Raw genomic sequence first — 19046 nt, 5'->3', positions numbered from 1 at the left:
AAATAGTTAACAGCCTAGAGCCTAAAGTAAAGATAGATATGGAAATTATAATGAAATAATAATTAATATAACTGGAAATAGATAAATCCATTTTAAATCAAGTGTTAAAATCCTCTAGATGAGGAATGGGAGTACATTATAGGAAGTTATGGTAAAAGACATGTCTAAAGAGTGATCTGACGTGTATGATGAGAAAAAGGATAACACTATATGTATTTGTATTGCTTTAGAGTGAAAATAGTAGCGCTATAGGATAGAATCTGAGATGTGGTCCATAGCGCTGCCTTGAGCAGCTCTTATCTGGCCTAATTGATCAACAGACCCTCATATGTGACATGTGAACCCAGCTGTTGCTCATTGAGCCATGTTGGGTCTTTAGAATGTTGTAGTAAGGACGAGTAAGATAAATTGTACGATTTCTAAAATATATATACCAATGTATTACTAAATGGTCATCCCCTGTAATCTAGATTTAAGTGGCTTGGTGCTGCTCACCCTGGAATGTCACCATGACACGACATGTTTAAGCAGATGGATGGAAACAGAAATGTAAAATAGCAGCAATTTACAGATTTCCTTAACATATCCGACCGTACCACATGTAGTGGGCAGTGTCTTTAAATAGTTAAGTGCATTGTGGACATTGTCTGTGTCAGAACGTGGAACTAAAAGTAATTTGGGTAGATAGTAACCACAATAGCCTAGTCTATTAACTTCACTATAATTTATAGTGTGGGGTTAAGCCCTCATGAAAATGGTAGCTATAATGACTATTGATAAGATAGTGTATTACCTCATTCTGATCAGCTGATGGTCTAACAGCACATATATTTTCTTTTAAAGGAAATTATTAGGACAGTGACTAGTGACATACGATTATTAACAATTTGAATGCTGGCCATTTTGAGTAGAGCTATTCCGCCGGTGCTAAAGGTGATGCATTGAACGAAGGACCTTGTCTGAGGCCCACAGTAAATGTTCTCTTATAGCGAGAATCACACAGCATACCTCAAAAGAAAGCGTAACTTGTCCACTCTAATTTTTAAAAACAATGTGATTTTACCATTTACGATACAATCCATGCGTGAAGAAATAAAGAAAAAAGAAAAAAGGAGAGAAATCTGACGGAGACACTGAAGTCACACTCGGATCAGATTACACACACAACCCCTCCCTCCATTGAAAGTCACATGAGAGAGCCCTCCCCTCCCTGAAACAAAGATATTATAAGATAAACAAGAAGACTGCAGCCAGCTTGGCTATGAAGACGAAGCCATTATTTTGCCCCGAGATGCATGGGAGTCTCCAGCCTTTACGTGAGTGACAATACAGGGGCTGGGCTGCCTCGTGCTGTTTTCAGGAAGGGAGGGGGTGAGGCATTTTTTTCTTTTTTTTTGCGATCACGTGAGTGTTGTGCTATCATCCGATGCTAGTTGATAAAGTGCCCGGGTGTGTAGAAAGACGATTGAAAGTAATCAATAAAAACATGCGGTAAACGTAGAAATCCGCTTCCCGCGCGTGACGTTTGAGATTTGAACCACGTAGAAATCCCTCTCCCGCATCCACTGTGTTATGATACATTTGATAGTGTGTACTGATGGTTAAAGTGTTCTGAGAATAGCAGTTCTACAAGCATGTTGTTTAAAATATAGTCTGATTAAGCATGTTGTTTAAAATATAGTCAAAATATAGTCTGATTAAGCATGTTGTTTAAAATATAGTCAAAATATAGTCTGATTAGTAGTGAAAAGGTAAGGAGTAGTAGTGATGCTTAAATGTTTAAGGTAAAATTAAGTGACATATTACAGGCAGGAGGAGAGAAAAGTGAACCACAGCATGTGGCAGGATTTAAAAAAGACATAGGAAAGCCCATTCGGCTTGAGATAGATAGACATTGACCAAGCCATTAGTAAATTGTAAATGAGGTATTTGTTTTTGAATAAGGGAACATCTGAAAGTATGTGTTCCCTAATAAGAATGTAAAGGGTTACTTCCCAAGATAGTTACATTTTGTAACTATCATTTGTAAAGGTCTACAGATTATCAGCTCCAAGCGACCATTTGTTGAGTTTTCACCCCTGTGGTTTATTGACCCTTAGGAGATTGACCTGGCCAAAAGCAATTAGTGAAGAACACGAGAGTTGTTTTTTTAGTGAGAAAAGTGTGCCCCATGGGCACGGCCCCCACCTAGAGTCCCAGTAAAGCAAAAGTTAGTTTTGTGGTATCTTGAGCCAGAGACCTGATCATGTAGCCTACTGTATGTCATACTAGTGCATGACAAGTGCACATAAAAGATAAAATTGAAGAATTTGCCCGAACACTGGTCTGAGGATGATCGATTTGGTGACATCTTTTGCGAGGATCTAAGAAATTCAGATAAATTGAAATATGGACAATTTAGGCATTTAGCAGATGCTCTTAATCCAGAGCGACTTACATTAGGTAAGAACAAAAAAGCATGGAAATGTATCACATATATGGAATATAATTGTTAGAGTAATAGCAGCTATAATTGTGATAATTCAAAATATAGTTGTTTGCAGTTGTGCAAAACGTATGCATCTGTCAAAGTAAGCCTACTCTTGATCTGTTACCTTGAGAGAGGGGTACAGGCTACAAGCCGCATATACTGGGTTGATTTTTTCCAGTGTGGCCGCGAGCACGCACTGTGGAAAGTGTGGATGTTGCACGGAACTTTGGGACACTTATTGACACTGAACTGTACGGAGACGTGACTGCGTGATGGGCTGGGCACCCCCATGTTACTGTACAGAGACGTGGGCACCCCCCCTGGGCACCCCCATGTTACTGTACGGAGACGTGGGCACCCCCCCTGGGCACCCCCATGTTACTGTACGGAGACGTGGGCACCCCCCCTGGGCACCCCCCCTGGGCACCCCCATGTTACTGTACGGAGACGTGGGCACCCCCCCTGGGCACCCCCCCTGGGCACCCCCCCTGGGCACCCCCATGTTACTGTACGGAGACGTGGGCACCCCCCCTGGGCACCCCCATGTTACTGTACGGAGACGTGGGCACCCCCCCTGGGCACCCCCCCTGGGCACCCCCCCTGGGCACCCCCCCTGGGCACCCCCATGTTACTGTACGGAGACGTGACTGCGTGATGGGCTGGGCACCCCCCCTGGGCACCCCCCCTGGGCAAAGGTATGGCTCCCCCATATCTCACAAGTATGATCGTACCCTACAAACCCTCCCGCGCACTCAGATCAGCCAACGCAGGGAAGCTGGAGGTACCTTCACTAAAAACACCGGGACAACGCTCCACATGTCCCAAACTCTTCTCCCTTCTGGCCCCAAAACTCTTCAGACTCCACCATGGCCCATAGCACTAGCCCCTTAGATAGCACGTTATGTAGACTTTGATAATATTTTAAACAGACTTATAGCATGTTACGTAGACAGCACTAGAATTGCATTTTTATGTAGTCATATCACTTTATAGTACACATGTATAATATATAATATAGTATAGTATGTAGTTTACATAGATACTCCACTGTTACGTTCTTAGCTTACGCATGTTTCATGATAACTACTTTTATATATGTGATGTATGCCATGCTTTTTGTTATTGCTTAATGTAAATCGCTCTGGATTAAGAGCGTCTGATAAATGCCTAAATTGTAAATTGAGAACGCCCGTCCTAAAAGTTGAAACCGTGACGTTCGTTCTCACATTGATTTCACTCACACATTTAGAGCAAAACGCCACAGACTCACTGCGTCACACATTTAGAGCAAAACGCCACAGACTCACTGCGTCACACATTTAGAGCAAAACGCCACAGACTCACTGCGTCACACATTTAGAGCAAAACGCCACAGACTCACTGCGTCACACATTTAGAGCAAAACGCCACAGACTCACTGCGTCACACATTTAGAGCAAAACGCCACAGACTCACTGCGTCACACATTTAGAGCAAAACGCCACAGACTCACTGCGTCACACATTTAGAGCAAAACGCCACAGACTCACTGCGTCACACATTTAGAGCAAAACGCCACAGACTCACTGCGTCACACATTTAGAGCAAAACGCCACAGACTCACTGCGTCACACATTTAGAGCAAAACGCCACAGACTCACTGCGTCACACATTTAGAGCAAAACGCCAGAGACTCACTGCGTCAGAGTTCACAGACGTCATTTATTGCATTTCATTTGACAAAAACCAACAAACAAAAGATGGAATATCTGTACGTGACTTCAGCTTGTTTGGGCGTTTGGTGGTTTAAGACAGAAGCACATGGCAGCGTCACAGCTTTGGTTTCGTTCAGATTTTGGTCCACAGATATTTGGTCATTCACTCATTTACTTTTTCTGGTTAAGTGTTCACAGTACAGTCTAGTAGATTTAATTATACACGTAGTTGGCTGAGAACAGGGACTGCATGGAGTACAGTATCTTTAATAAACAGGCTAGTATCTTTATGTTTTAATACACGTAGCTGGCTGAGAACAGGGACTGCATGGAGTACAGTATCTTTAATAAACAGGCTAGTATCTTTATGTTTTAATACACGTAGCTGGCTGAGAACAGGGACTGCATGGAGTACAGTATCTTTAATAAACAGGCTAGTATCTTTATGTTTTAATACACGTAGCTGGCTGAGAACAGGGACTGCATAGAGTACAGTATCTTTAATAAACAGGCTAGTATCTTTATGTTTTAATACACGTAGCTGGCTGAGAACAGGGACTGCATGGAGTACAGTATCTTTAATAAACAGGCTAGTATCTTTATGTTTTAATACACGTAGCTGGCTGAGAACAGGGACTGCATGGAGTACAGTATATTTAATAAACAGGCTAGTATCTTTATGTTTTAATACACGTAGCTGGCTGAGAACAGGGACTGCATGGAGTACAGTATCTTTAATAAACAGGCTAGTATCTTTATGTTTTAATACACGTAGCTGGCTGAGAACAGGGACTGCATGGAGTACAGTATCTTTAATAAACAGGCTAGTATCTTTATGTTTTAATACACGTAGCTGGCTGAGAACAGGGACTGCATGGAGTACAGTATCTTTAATAAACAGGCTAGTATCTTTATGTTTTAATACACGTAGCTGGCTGAGAACAGGGACTGCATGGAGTACAGTATCTTTAATAAACAGGCTAGTATCTTTATGTTTTAATACACGTAGCTGGCTGAGAACAGGGACTGCATGGAGTACAGTATCTTTAATAAACAGGCTAGTATCTTTATGTTTTAATACACGTAGCTGGCTGAGAACAGGGACTGCATGGAGTACAGTATCTTTAATAAACAGGCTAGTATCTTTATGTTTTAATACACGTAGCTGGCTGAGAACAGGGACTGCATGGAGTACAGTATCTTTAATAAACAGGCTAGTATCTTTATGTTTTAATACACGTAGCTGGCTGAGAACAGGGACTGCATGGAGTACAGTATCTTTAATAAACAGGCTAGTATCTTTATGTTTTAATACACGTAGCTGGCTGAGAACAGGGACTGCATGGAGTACAGTATCTTTAATAAACAGGCTAGTATCTTTATGTTTTAATACACGTAGCTGGCTGAGAACAGGGACTGCATGGAGTACAGTATCTTTAATAAACAGGCTAGTATCTTTATGTTTTAATACACGTAGCTGGCTGAGAACAGGGACTGCATGGAGTACAGTATCTTTAATAAACAGGCTAGTATCTTTATGTTTTAATACACGTAGCTGGCTGAGAACAGGGACTGCATGGAGTACAGTATCTTTAATAAACAGGCTAGTATCTTTATGTTTTAATACACGTAGCTGGCTGAGAACAGGGACTGCATGGAGTACAGTATCTTTAATAAACAGGCTAGTATCTTTATGTTTTAATACACGTAGCTGGCTGAGAACAGGGACTGCATGGAGGCCTGGTCAGCGGCTCCAGATGGGTTGTACTCTCCCTTAGAGGCCAGGCCGTTAATCTGAAACACACACAAGAGACAAAACAACACAAGGCCACGGTCAACTTTATTCTCCACAACAAGGTCCATCTGTCTCTCCCCTCGGTCTGTCTCTCCCCTCGGTCTGTCTGTCTCTCTCCAGGGTCTGTCTCTCCCCTCGGTCTGTCTTTCCCCTCGGTCTGTATGTCTCTCCCCTCGGTCTGTCTGTCCCCTCGGTCTGTCTGTCTCTCCCCTCGGTCTGTCTGTCCCCTCGGTCTGTCTGTTTCTCCCCTCGGTCTGTCTGTCCCCTCGGTCTGTCTGTCCCCTCGGTCTGTCCCCTCGGTCTGTCTGTCCCCTCGGTCTGTCTCTCCCCTCGGTCTGTCTGTCCCCTCGGTCTGTCTGTCTCTCCCCTCGGTCTGTCTCTCCCCTCGGTCTGTCTGTCCCCTCGGTCTGTCTGTTTCTCCCCTCGGTATGTCTGTCCCCTCGGTCTGTCTGTTTCTCCCCTCGGTATGTCTGTCCCCTCGGTCTGTCTGTCCCCTCGGTCTGTCTGTCTCTCCCCTCGGTCTGTCTCGCCCCTCGGTCTGTCTGTCCCCTCGGTCTGTCTGTCCCCTCGGTCTGTCTGTCTCTCCCATCGGTCTGTCTGTCCCCTTGGTCTGTCTGTCTCTCCCCTCGGTCTGTCTCTCCCCTCGGTCTGTCTGTCTCTCTCCAGGGTCTGTCTCTCCCCTCGGTCTGTCTTTCCCCTCGGTCTGTATGTCTCTCTCCAGGGTCTCTCTCTCCCCAGGGTCTGTCTCTCCCCTCGGTCTGTCTGTCCCCTCGGTCTGTCTCTCCCCTCGGTCTGTCTGTCCCCTCGGTCTGTCTGTCCCCTCGGTCTGTCTGTCCCCTCGGTCTGTCTGTCTCTCCCATCGGTCTGTCTGTCCCCTTGGTCTGTCTGTCTCTCCCCTCGGTCTGTCTCTCCCCTCGGTCTGTCTCTCCCCTCGGTCTGTCTGTCTCTCTCCAGGGTCTGTCTCTCCCCTCGGTCTGTCTGTCCCCTCGGTCTGTCTGTCCCCTCGGTCTGTCTGTCTCTCCCATCGGTCTGTCTGTCCCCTTGGTCTGTCTGTCTCTCCCCTCGGTCTGTCTCTCCCCTCGGTCTGTCTGTCTCTCTCCAGGGTCTGTCTCTCCCCTCGGTCTGTCTTTCCCCTCGGTCTGTATGTCTCTCTCCAGGGTCTCTCTCTCCCCAGGGTCTCTCTCTCCCCTCGGTCTGTCTCTCCCCTCGGTCTGTCTCTCCCCTCGGTCTGTCTGTCTCTCCCCAGGGTCTCTCTCTCCCCTCGGTCTGTCTCTCCCCTCGGTCTGTCTGTCCCCTCGGTCTGTCTCTCCCCTCGGTCTGTCTGTCTCTCCCCAGGGTCTGTCTCTCCCCTCGGTCTGTCTCTCCCCTCGGTCTGTCTCTCCCCTCGGTCTGTCTCTCCCCTCGGTCTGTCTGTCTGTCTCTCCCCAGGGTCTCTCTCTCCCCTCGGTCTGTCTGTCTCTCTCCAGGGTCTGTCTCTCCCCAGGGTCTGTCTCTCCCCTCGGTCTGTCTCTCCCCTCGGTCTGTCTGTCTCTCCCCAGGGTCTCTCTCTCCCCAGGGTCTGTCTCTCCCCTCGGTCTGTCTCTCCCCTCGGTCTGTCTCTCCCCTCGGTCTGTCTGTCTCTCCCCTCGGTCTGTCTGTCTCTCCCCTCGGTCTGTCTGTCTCTCCCCTCGGTCTGTCTGTCTCTCCCCTCGGTCTGTCTCTCCCCTCGGTCTGTCTCTCCCCTCGGTCTGTCTGTCTCTCCCCTCGGTCTGTCTGTCTCTCCCCTCGGTCTGTCTGTCTCTCTCCAGGGTCTGTCTCTCTCCAGGGTCTGTCTCTCCCCTCGATCTGTCTCTCCCCTCGGTCTGTCTGTCTCTCTCCAGGGTCTGTCTCTCTCCAGGGTCTGTCTCTCCCCAGGGTCTGTCTCTCCCCTCGGTCTGTCTGTCTCTCCCCAGGGTCTCTCTCTCCCCAGGGTCTGTCTCTCCCCTCGGTCTGTCTGTCTCTCCCCAGGGTCTCTCTCTCCCCAGGGTCTGTCTCTCCCCTCGGTCTGTCTGTCTCTCTCCAGGGTCTGTCTATCCCCTCGGTCTGTCTCTCCCCTCGGTCTGTCTGTCTCTCCCCTCGGTCTGTCTCTCCCCTCGGTCTGTCTGTCTCTCCCCAGGGTCTCTCTCTCCCCAGGGTCTGTCTCTCCCCTCGGTCTGTCTCTCCCCTCGGTCTGTCTGTCTCTCCCCTTGGTCTGTCTGTCTGTCTCTCCCCTCGGTCTGTCTCTCCCCTCGGTCTGTCTGTCTCTCCCCTCGGTCTGTCTGTCTCTCTCCAGGGTCTGTCTCTCCCCTCGGTCTGTCTGTCTCTCCGCAGGGTCTCTCTCTCCCCTCGGTCTGTCTCTCTCTCCCCTCGGTCTGTCTGTCTCTCCCTAGGGTCTCTCTCTCCCCTCGGTCTGTCTGTCTCTCCCCTCGGTATGTCTCTCCCCTCGGTCTGTCTGTCTCTCCCCTCGGTCTGTCTGTCTCTCCCCTCGGTCTGTCTCTCCCCTCGGTCTGTCTCTCTCCCCCCTCGGTCTGTCTGTCTCTCCCCTCGGTCTGTCTGTCTCTCCCCTCGGTCTGTCTGTCTCTCCCCTCGGTCTGTCTCTCCCCTCGGTCTGTCTCTCCCCTCGGTCTGTCTCTCCCCTCGGTCTGTCTCTCCCCTCGGTCTGTCTGTCTCTCCCCTCGGTCTGTCTCTCCCCTCGGTCTGTCTGTCTCTCCCCAGGGTCTCTCTCTCCCCTCGGTCTGTCTGTCTCTCTCCAGGGTCTGTCTCTCCCCAGGGTCTGTCTCTCCCCTCGGTCTGTCTGTCTCTCCCCAGGGTCTCTCTCTCCCCTCGGTCTGTCTCTCCCCTCGGTCTGTCTCTCCCCTCGGTCTGTCTCTCCCCTCGGTCTGTCTCTCCCCTCGGTCTGTCTGTCTCTCCCCTCGGTCTGTCTGTCTCTCCCCTCGGTCTGTCTGTCTCTCTCCAGGGTCTGTCTCTCTCCAGGGTCTGTCTCTCCCCTCGGTATGTCTCTCCCCTCGGTCTGTCTGTCTCTCCCCTCGGTCTGTCTGTCTCTCTCCAGGGTCTGTCTCTCCCCAGGGTCTGTCTCTCCCCAGGGTCTGTCTCTCCCCTCGGTCTGTCTGTCTCTCCCCAGGGTCTGTCTCTCCCCAGGGTCTGTCTCTCCCCTCGGTCTGTCTGTCTCTCCCCAGGGTCTCTCTCTCCCCAGGGTCTGTCTCTCCCCTCGGTCTGTCTGTCTCTCTCCAGGGTCTGTCTCTCCCCTCGGTCTGTCTATCCCCTCGGTCTGTCTGTCTCTCCCCTCGGTCTGTCTCTCCCCTCGGTCTGTCTGTCTCTCCCCAGGGTCTCTCTCTCCCCAGGGTCTGTCTCTCCCCTCGGTCTGTCTCTCCCCTCGGTCTGTCTGTCTCTCCCCTCGGTCTGTCTGTCTCTCTCCAGGGTCTGTCTCACTCCAGGGTCTGTCTCTCCCCTCGGTCTGTCTGTCTCTCCCCTCGGTCTGTCTGTCTCTCTCCAGGGTCTGTCTCTCCCCTCGGTCTGTCTGTCTCTCCGCAGGGTCTCTCTCTCCCCTCGGTCTGTCTCTCTCTCCCCTCGGTCTGTCTGTCTCTCCGCAGGGTCTCTCTCTCCCCTCGGTCTGTCTCTCTCTCCCCTCGGTCTGTCTGTCTCTCCCCTCGGTATGTCTCTCCCCTCGGTCTGTCTGTCTCTCCCCTCGGTCTGTCTGTCTCTCCCCTCGGTCTGTCTCTCCCCTCGGTCTGTCTGTCTCCCCCCTCGGTCTGTCTGTCTCTCCCCTCGGTCTGTCTGTCTCTCCCCTCGGTCTGTCTGTCTCTCCCCTCGGTCTGTCTGTCTCTCCCCTCGGTCTGTCTCTCTCTCCCCAGGGTCTCTCTCTCCCCTCGGTCTGTCTGTCTCTCCCCAGGGTCTGTCTGTCTCTCCCCAGGGTCTGTCTCTCCCCTCGGTCGGTCTGTCTCTCCCCAGGGTCTGTCTCTCCCCTCGGTCTGTCTGTCTCTCCCCTCGGTCTGTCTGTCTCTCCCCTCGGTCTGTCTGTCTCTCCCCAGGGTCTGTCTCTCCCCTCGGTCTGTCTCTCTCCCCAGGGTCTGTCTCTCCCCTCGGTCTGTCTGTCTCTCCCCTCGGTCCGTCTGTCTCTCCCCAGGGTCTGTCTCTCCCCTCGGTCTGTCTCTCCCCTCGGTCTGTCTCTCCCCTCGGTCTGTCTCTCCCCTCGGTCTGTCCCTCCCCTCGGTCTGTCTGTCTCTCCCCTCGGTCTGTCTGTCTCTCCCCTCGGTCTGTCTCTCCCGAGGGTCTGTCTCTCCCCTCGGTCTGTCTGTCTCTCCCCTCGGTATGTCTCTCCCCTCGGTCTGTCTGTCTCTCCCCTCGGTCTGTCTCTCCCCTCGGTCTGTCTGTCTCTCCCCAGGGTCTGTCTCTCCCCTCGGTCTGTCTGTCTCTCCCCTCGGTCTGTCTGTCTCCAGGGTCTGTCTGTCTCTCCCCTCGGTCTGTCTCTCCCCTCGGTCTGTCTGTCTCTCCCCTCGGTCTGTCTCTCCCCTCGGTCTGTCTGTCTCTCCCCTCGGTCTGTCTGTCTCTCCCCTCGGTCTGTCTGTCTCTCCCCAGGGTCTGTCTCTCCCCTCGGTCGGTCTGTCTCTCCCCTCGGTCTGTCTCTCCCCTCGGTCTGTCTGTCTCTCCCCTCGGTCTGTCTGTCTCTCCCCTCGGTCTGTCTGTCTCTCCCCTCGGTCTGTCTGTCTCTCCCCTCGGTCTGTCTGTCTCTCCCCTCGGTCTGTCTGTCTCTCCCCTCGGTCTGTCTGTCTCTCCCCTCGGTCTGTCGGTCTCTCCCCTCGGTCTGTCTTTATCACACATTGTTATTTTCACCTTTAAACAGTACATGATGGTTTAAAAGGGTGACAAAAATTAAGAAGTAGTGAACACCATGAAACTTTCCTAGTTGATTAATTACAAGTTTTCTGCAATTGTATATTTAAATATGTAAATTACGCATTATATAGGAAAATATGCCTGATTTTGCCTAACTTTCCAGAATCAAATAAAAAAAGAAAGAATATTGGATAAAGCCAGAGTCAACATTCTTATTTCATTTTGTTAACATTTCAAAGTCAAAGGTTTTAAACAAGGGAATATTCAAATGTCCATGTAGCAATCTAACTGTAAATGCACCACGCATGCACCAACGTCTACACAATAATGGCTCAAAAGTTGATCATATATTTTTTTTGTAAGAATGTGTGTGTGGTAACATAGGTGTCAACATATCCAATTCATGATAACGACCACTAAGCTACGTGTCTGCAATGGTTATGATGCCAAACTGTGTCTGCAATGGTTATGATGCCAAACTGTGTCTACAATGGTTATGATGCCAAACTGTGTCTACAATGGTTATGATGCCAAACTGTGTCTACAATGGTTACGATGCCAAACTGTGTCTACAATTGATTGATTGATTGATTGATTGAAATATGTATTAACAGTTTGCAGAATTACAGTACATTTCAAGCACAAACTCAATACAAAGGCTGTTAACTGTGAGTGGACAACCCAATTAAGCATTACACTTGTTTCCAATAGGGTCCACCATGTTCAATTCATCAAAAACATTTAGAGACGTACAAATAGACACTTCTATATAGACAAAGAACAGAACAGGAATTCATCATAATTGAGGTAAAAAGGGAAAAGAATCATATACAGTGAGGGAAAAAAGGGGTGGGCGGTGGGGGGGATTCACGTTCAGCTCCGTTCATTTGTTTGTTTTCCTTGGAGGAGCTGCGTTGGGTCCCCAAGTCGGCTCCGTGGCCGTACCTTGAGTTGGCGGTGTGGCTGTGACCGTCTACAATGGTTATCAATCCAAACTGTGTCTACAATGGTTATCAATCCAAACTGTGTCTACAATGATTATGATGCCAAACTGTGTCTGCAATGGTTATGATGACAAACTGTGTCTACAATGGTTATGATGCTAAACTGTGTCTACAATGGTTATGATGCCAAACTGTGGCTGCAATGGTTATGATGCTAAACTGTGTCTACAATGGTTATGATGCCAAACTGTGTCTACAATGGTTATGATGCCAAACTGTGTCTACAATTATTATGATGCTAAACTGTGTCTACAATGGTTATGATGCCAAACTGTGGCTGCAATGGTTATGATGCCAAACTGTGTCTACAATGGTTATGATGCCAAACTGTGTCTACAATGGTTATGATGCCAAACTGTGTCTACAATTATTATGATGCTAAACTGTGTCTACAATGGTTATGATGCCAAACTGTGGCTGCAATGGTTATGATGCCAAACTGTGTCTACAATGGTTATGATGCCAAACTGTGTCTGCAATGGTTATGATGACAAACTGTGTCTGCAATGGTTATGATGCCAAACTGTGGCTGCAATGGTTATGATGCTAAACTGTGTCTACAATGGTTATCAATCCAAACTGTGTCTACAATGGTTATCAATCCAAACTGTGTCTACAATGGTTATCAATCCAAACTGTGTCTACAATGGTTATCAATCCTAACGGTGTCTACAATGGTTATGATGCCAAACTGTGTCTACAATGGTTATCAATCCAAACTGTGTCTACAATGGTTATCAATCCTAACGGTGTCTACAATGGTTATGATGCCAAACTGTGTCTGCAATGGTTATGATGTCAAACTGTGTCTACAATGGTTATGATGCCAAACTGTGTCTACAATGGTTATCAATCCAAACTGTGTCTACAATGGTTATCAATCCAAACTGTGTCTACAATGGTTATCAATCCAAACTGTGTCTACAATGATTATGATGCCAAACTGTGTCTGCAATGGTTATGATGACAAACTGTGTCTACAATGGTTATGATGCTAAACTGTGTCTACAATGGTTATGATGCCAAACTGTGGCTGCAATGGTTATGATGCTAAACTGTGTCTACAATGGTTATGATGCCAAACTGTGGCTGCAATGGTTATGATGCTAAACTGTGTCTACAATGGTTATGATGCCAAACTGTGGCTGCAATGATTATGATGCTAAACTGTGTCTACAATGGTTATGATGCCAAACTGTGTCTACAATGGTTATGATGCCAAACTGTGTCTACAATTATTATGATGCTAAACTGTGTCTACAATGGTTATGATGCCAAACTGTGGCTGCAATGGTTATGATGCCAAACTGTGTCTACAATGGTTATGATGCCAAACTGTGTCTACAATGGTTATGATGCCAAACTGTGTCTACAATTATTATGATGCTAAACTGTGTCTACAATGGTTATGATGCCAAACTGTGGCTGCAATGGTTATGATGCCAAACTGTGTCTACAATGGTTATGATGCCAAACTGTGTCTGCAATGGTTATGTCAAACTGTGTCTACAATGGTTATCAATCCAAACTGTGTCTACAATGGTTATGATGTCAAACTGTGTCTACAATGGTTATGATGTCAAACTGTGTCTACAATGGTTATGATGCCAAACTGTGTCTACAATGGTTATGATGTCAAACTGTGTCTACAATGGTTATGTCAAACTGTGTCTGCAATGGTTATGATGTCAAACTGTGTCTACAATGGTTATGATGTCAAACTGTGTCTACAATGGTTATGATGTCAAACTGTGTCTACAATGGTTATGATGCCAAACTGTGTCTGCAATGGTTATGTCAAACTGTGTCTGCAATGGTTATGATGCCAAACTGTGTCTGCAATGGTTATGATGCTAAACTGTGTCTGCAATGGTTATGATGCTAAACTGTGTCTACAATGGTTATGATGCCAAACTGTGTCTACAATGGTTATGATGCTAAACTGTGTCTACAATGGTTATGGTGCCGCTGTGTCTACAATGGTTATGATGCTAAACTGTGTCTACAATGGTTATGGTGCCAAACTGTGTCTACAATGGTTATGATGCTAAACTGTGTCTACAATGGTTATGGTGCCAAACTGTGTCTACAATGGTTATGATGCTAAACTGTGTCTACAATGGTTATCAATCCAAACTGTGTCTACAATGGTTATCAATCCTAACGGTGTCTACAATGGTTATGATGCCAAACTGTGTCTGCAATGGTTATGATGTCAAACTGTGTCTACAATGGTTATGATGCCAAACTGTGTCTACAATGGTTATCAATCCAAACTGTGTCTACAATGGTTATCAATCCTAACGGTGTCTACAATGGTTATGATGCCAAACTGTGTCTGCAATGGTTATGTCAAACTGTGTCTACAATGGTTATGATGCCAAACTGTGTCTACAATGGTTATGATTCTAAACTGTGTCTACAATGGTTATGATGCCAAACTGTGTCTACAATGGTTATGATGTCAAACTGTGTCTACAATGGTTATGATGCCAAACTGTGTCTACAATGGTTATGATGCCAAACTGTGTCTGCAATGGTTATGTCAAACTGTGTCTACAATGGTTATCAATCCAAACTGTGTCTACAATGGTTATGATGTCAAACTGTGTCTACAATGGTTATGATGTCAAACTGTGTCTACAATGGTTATGATGCCAAACTGTGTCTACAATGGTTATGATGCCAAACTGTGTCTACAATGGTTATGATGTCAAACTGTGTCTACAATGGTTATGATGTCAAACTGTGTCTGCAATGGTTATGATGTCAAACTGTGTCTACAATGGTTATGTCAAACTGTGTCTACAATGGTTATGATGCCAAACTGTGTCTGCAATGGTTATGTCAAACTGTGTCTACAATGGTTATCAATCCAAACTGTGTCTACAATGGTTATGATGTCAAACTGTGTCTACAATGGTTATGATGTCAAACTGTGTCTACAATGGTTATGATGCCAAACTGTGTCTGCAATGGTTATGTCAAACTGTGTCTACAATGGTTATCAATCCAAACTGTGTCTACAATGGTTATGATGTCAAACTGTGTCTACAATGGTTATGATGTCAAACTGTGTCTACAATGGTTATCAATCCAAACTGTGTCTACAATGGTTATGATGTCAAACTGTGTCTACAATGGTTATGATGTCAAACTGTGTCTACAATGGTTATCAATCCAAACTGTGTCTACAATGGTTATGATGTCAAACTGTGTCTACAATGGTTATCAATCCAAACTGTGTCTACAATGGTTATGATTCTAAACTGTGTCTACAATGGTTATGATGCCAAACTGTGTCTGCAATGGTTATGTCAAACTGTGTCTACAATGGTTATGATGCCAAACTGTGTCTGCAATGGTTATGTCAAACTGTGTCTACAATGGTTATGATGCCAAACTGTGTCTGCAATGGTTATGTCAAACTGTGTCTACAATGGTTATCAATCCAAACTGTGTCTACAATGGTTATGATGTCAAACTGTGTCTACAATGGTTATGATGTCAAACTGTGTCTACAATGGTTATGATGCCAAACTGTGTCTGCAATGGTTATGTCAAACTGTGTCTACAATGGTTATCAATCCAAACTGTGTCTACAATGGTTATGATGTCAAACTGTCTACAATGGTTATGATGTCAAACTGTGTCTACAATGGTTATCAATCCAAACTGTGTCTACAATGGTTATGATGTCAAACTGTGTCTACAATGGTTATGATGTCAAACTGTGTCTACAATGGTTATCAATCCAAACTGTGTCTACAATGGTTATGTCAAACTGTGTCTACAATGGTTATGATGTCAAACTGTGTCTACAATGGTTATGATGCCAAACTGTGTCTACAATGGTTATGATGCCAAACTGTGTCTACAATGGTTATGATGTCAAACTGTGTCTACAATGGTTATGATGTCAAACTGTGTCTGCAATGGTTATGATGTCAAACTGTGTCTACAATGGTTATGATGTCAAACTGTGTCTACAATGGTTATGATGTCAAACTGTGTCTACAATGGTTATGATGCCAAACTGTGTCTGCAATGGTTATGATGCCAAACTGTGTCTGCAATGGTTATGATGCTAAACTGTGTCTGCAATGGTTATGATGCTAAACTGTGTCTACAATGGTTATGATGCCAAACTGTGTCTACAATGGTTATGATGCCAAACTGTGTCTACAATGGTTATGATGCTAAACTGTGTCTACAATGGTTATGGTGCCAAACTGTGTCTACAATGGTTATGATGCTAAACTGTGTCTACAATAGTTATGGTGCCAAACTGTGTCTACAATGGTTATGATGCTAAACTGTGTCTACAATGGTTATGATGCTAAACTGTGTCTACAATGGTTATGATGCTAAACTGTGTCTACAATGGTTATGATGCTAAACTGTGTCTACAATGGTTATGATGCTAAACTGTGTCTACAATGGTTATGATGCCAAACTGTGTCTGCAATGGTTATGATGCCAAACTGTGTCTACAATGGTTATGATGCCAAACTGTGGCTGCAATGGTTATGATGCTAAACTGTGTCTACAATGGTTATGATGCCAAACTGTGGCTGCAATGGTTATGATGCTAAACTGTGTCTACAATGGTTATGATTCTAAACTGTGTCTACAATGGTTATGATGCCAAACTGTGTCTGCAATGGTTATGATGTCAAACTGTGTCTACAATGGTTATGATGTCAAACTGTGTCTGCAATGGTTATGATGTCAAACTGTGTCTGCAATGGTTTTGATGCCAAACTGTGTCTACAATGGTTATGATGCCAAACTGTGTCTGCAATGGTTATGATGCTAAACTGTGTCTACAATGGTTATGGTGCCAAACTGTGTCTACAATGGTTATGATGCTAAACTGTGTCTACAATAGTTATGGTGCCAAACTTTGTCTACAATGGTTATGATGCTAAACTGTGTCTACAATGGTTATGATGCTAAACTGTGTCTACAATGGTTATGATGCTAAACTGTGTCTACAATGGTTATGATGCTAAACTGTGTCTACAATGGTTATGATGCTAAACTGTGTCTACAATGGTTATGATGCCAAACTGTGTCTGCAATGGTTATGATGTCAAACTGTGTCTACAATGGTTATGATGCCAAACTGTGGCTGCAATGGTTATGATGCTAAACTGTGTCTACAATGGTTATGATGTCAAACTGTGTCTGCAATGGTTTTGATGCTAAACTGTGTCTACAATGGTTATGATGCCAAACTGTGTCTGCAATGGTTATGATGCTAAACTGTGTCTACAATGGTTATGATGCCAAACTGTGTCTGCAATGGTTATGATGTCAAACTGTGTCTGCAATGGTTATGATGTCAAACTGTGTCTACAATGGTTATCAATCCAAACTGTGTCTACAATGGTTATGATTCTAAACTGTGTCTACAATGGTTATGATGTCAAACTGTGTCTACAATGGTTATGATGTCAAACTGTGTCTGCAATGGTTATGATGTCAAACTGTGTCTACAATGGTTATGATGTCAAACTGTGTCTACAATGGTTATGATGTCAAACTGTGTCTACAATGGTTATGATGCCAAACTGTGTCTGCAATGGTTATGTCAAACTGTGTCTGCAATGGTTATGATGCCAAACTGTGTCTGCAATGGTTATGATGCTAAACTGTGTCTGCAATGGTTATGATGCTAAACTGTGTCTACAATGGTTATGATGCCAAACTGTGTCTACAATGGTTATGATGCTAAACTGTGTCTACAATGGTTATGGTGCCAAACTGTGTCTACAATGGTTATGATGCTAAACTGTGTCTACAATGGTTATGGTGCCAAACTGTGTCTACAATGGTTATGATGCTAAACTGTGTCTACAATAGTTATGGTGCCAAACTTTGTCTACAATGGTTATGATGCTAAACTGTGTCTACAATGGTTATGATGCTAAACTGTGTCTACAATGGTTATGATGCTAAACTGTGTCTACAATGGTTATGATGCTAAACTGTGTCTACAATGGTTATGATGCTAAACTGTGTCTACAATGGTTATGATGCCAAACTGTGTCTGCAATGGTTATGATGCCAAACTGTGTCTACAATGGTTATGATGCCAAACTGTGGCTGCAATGGTTATGATGCTAAACTGTGTCTACAATGGTTATGATGCCAAACTGTGGCTGCAATGGTTATGATGCTAAACTGTGTCTACAATGGTTATGATTCTAAACTGTGTCTACAATGGTTATGATGCCAAACTGTGTCTGCAATGGTTATGATGTCAAACTGTGTCTACAATGGTTATGATGTCAAACTGTGTCTGCAATGGTTATGATGTCAAACTGTGTCTGCAATGGTTTTGATGCCAAACTGTGTCTACAATGGTTATGATGCCAAACTGTGTCTGCAATGGTTATGATGCTAAACTGTGTCTGCAATGGTTATGATGCTAAACTGTGTCTGCAATGGTTATGATGCTAAACTGTGTCTGCAATGGTTATGATGCTAAACTGTGTCTGCAATGGTTATGATGCCAAACTGTGTCTACAATGGTTATGATGCCAAACTGTGTCTACAATGGCTATGATGCTAAACTGTGTCTACAATGGTTATGATGCCAAACTGTGTCTACAATGGTTATCAATCCAAACTGTGTCTACAATGGTTATGATGCTAAACTGTGTCTACAATGGTTATGATGCCAAACTGTGTCTGCAATGGTTATGATGCCAAACTGTGGCTGCAATGGTTATGATGCTAAACTGTGTCTACAATGGTTATGATGCTAAACTGTGTCTACAATGGTTATGGTGCCAAACTGTGTCTACAATGGTTATGATGCTAAACTGTGTCTACAATAGTTATGGTGCCAAACTTTGTCTACAATGGTTATGATGCTAAACTGTGTCTACAATGGTTATGATGCTAAACTGTGTCTACAATGGTTATGATGCTAAACTGTGTCTACAATGGTTATGATGCTAAACTGTGTCTACAATGGTTATGATGCTAAACTGTGTCTACAATGGTTATGATGCCAAACTGTGTCTGCAATGGTTATGATGCCAAACTGTGTCTACAATGGTTATGATGCCAAACTGTGGCTGCAATGGTTATGATGCTAAACTGTGTCTACAATGGTTATGATGCCAAACTGTGGCTGCAATGGTTATGATGCTAAACTGTGTCTACAATGGTTATGATTCTAAACTGTGTCTACAATGGTTATGATGCCAAACTGTGTCTGCAATGGTTATGATGTCAAA

At 45.3% G+C, this 19046-nt stretch overlaps 1 protein-coding gene across 1 annotated transcript in view; it reads right to left on the bottom strand.

The window, feature by feature from the left end:
- Positions 1-4153: 4153 nt before the first annotated feature.
- LOC306918508 (fructose-bisphosphate aldolase B) overlaps positions 4154-19046 on the bottom strand; it is a 103753-nt gene continuing 88860 nt past the window's right edge. The window contains exon 9 of the mRNA XM_079531409.1: positions 4154-5958. Coding sequence (XP_079387535.1) covers positions 5863-5958 — 96 coding nt within the window. The 3' untranslated portion in view covers positions 4154-5862. The remainder of the gene's footprint in view (positions 5959-19046) is intronic.

Source organism: Electrona antarctica (genome assembly GCF_951216825.1).
Source record: "Electrona antarctica genome assembly, contig: scaffold_78, whole genome shotgun sequence".
Taxonomy (NCBI): domain Eukaryota; kingdom Metazoa; phylum Chordata; class Actinopteri; order Myctophiformes; family Myctophidae; genus Electrona; species Electrona antarctica.
The sequence above is the reverse complement of the archived record's forward strand: the minus strand, read 5'-3'. Positions and strand labels throughout refer to the sequence as shown.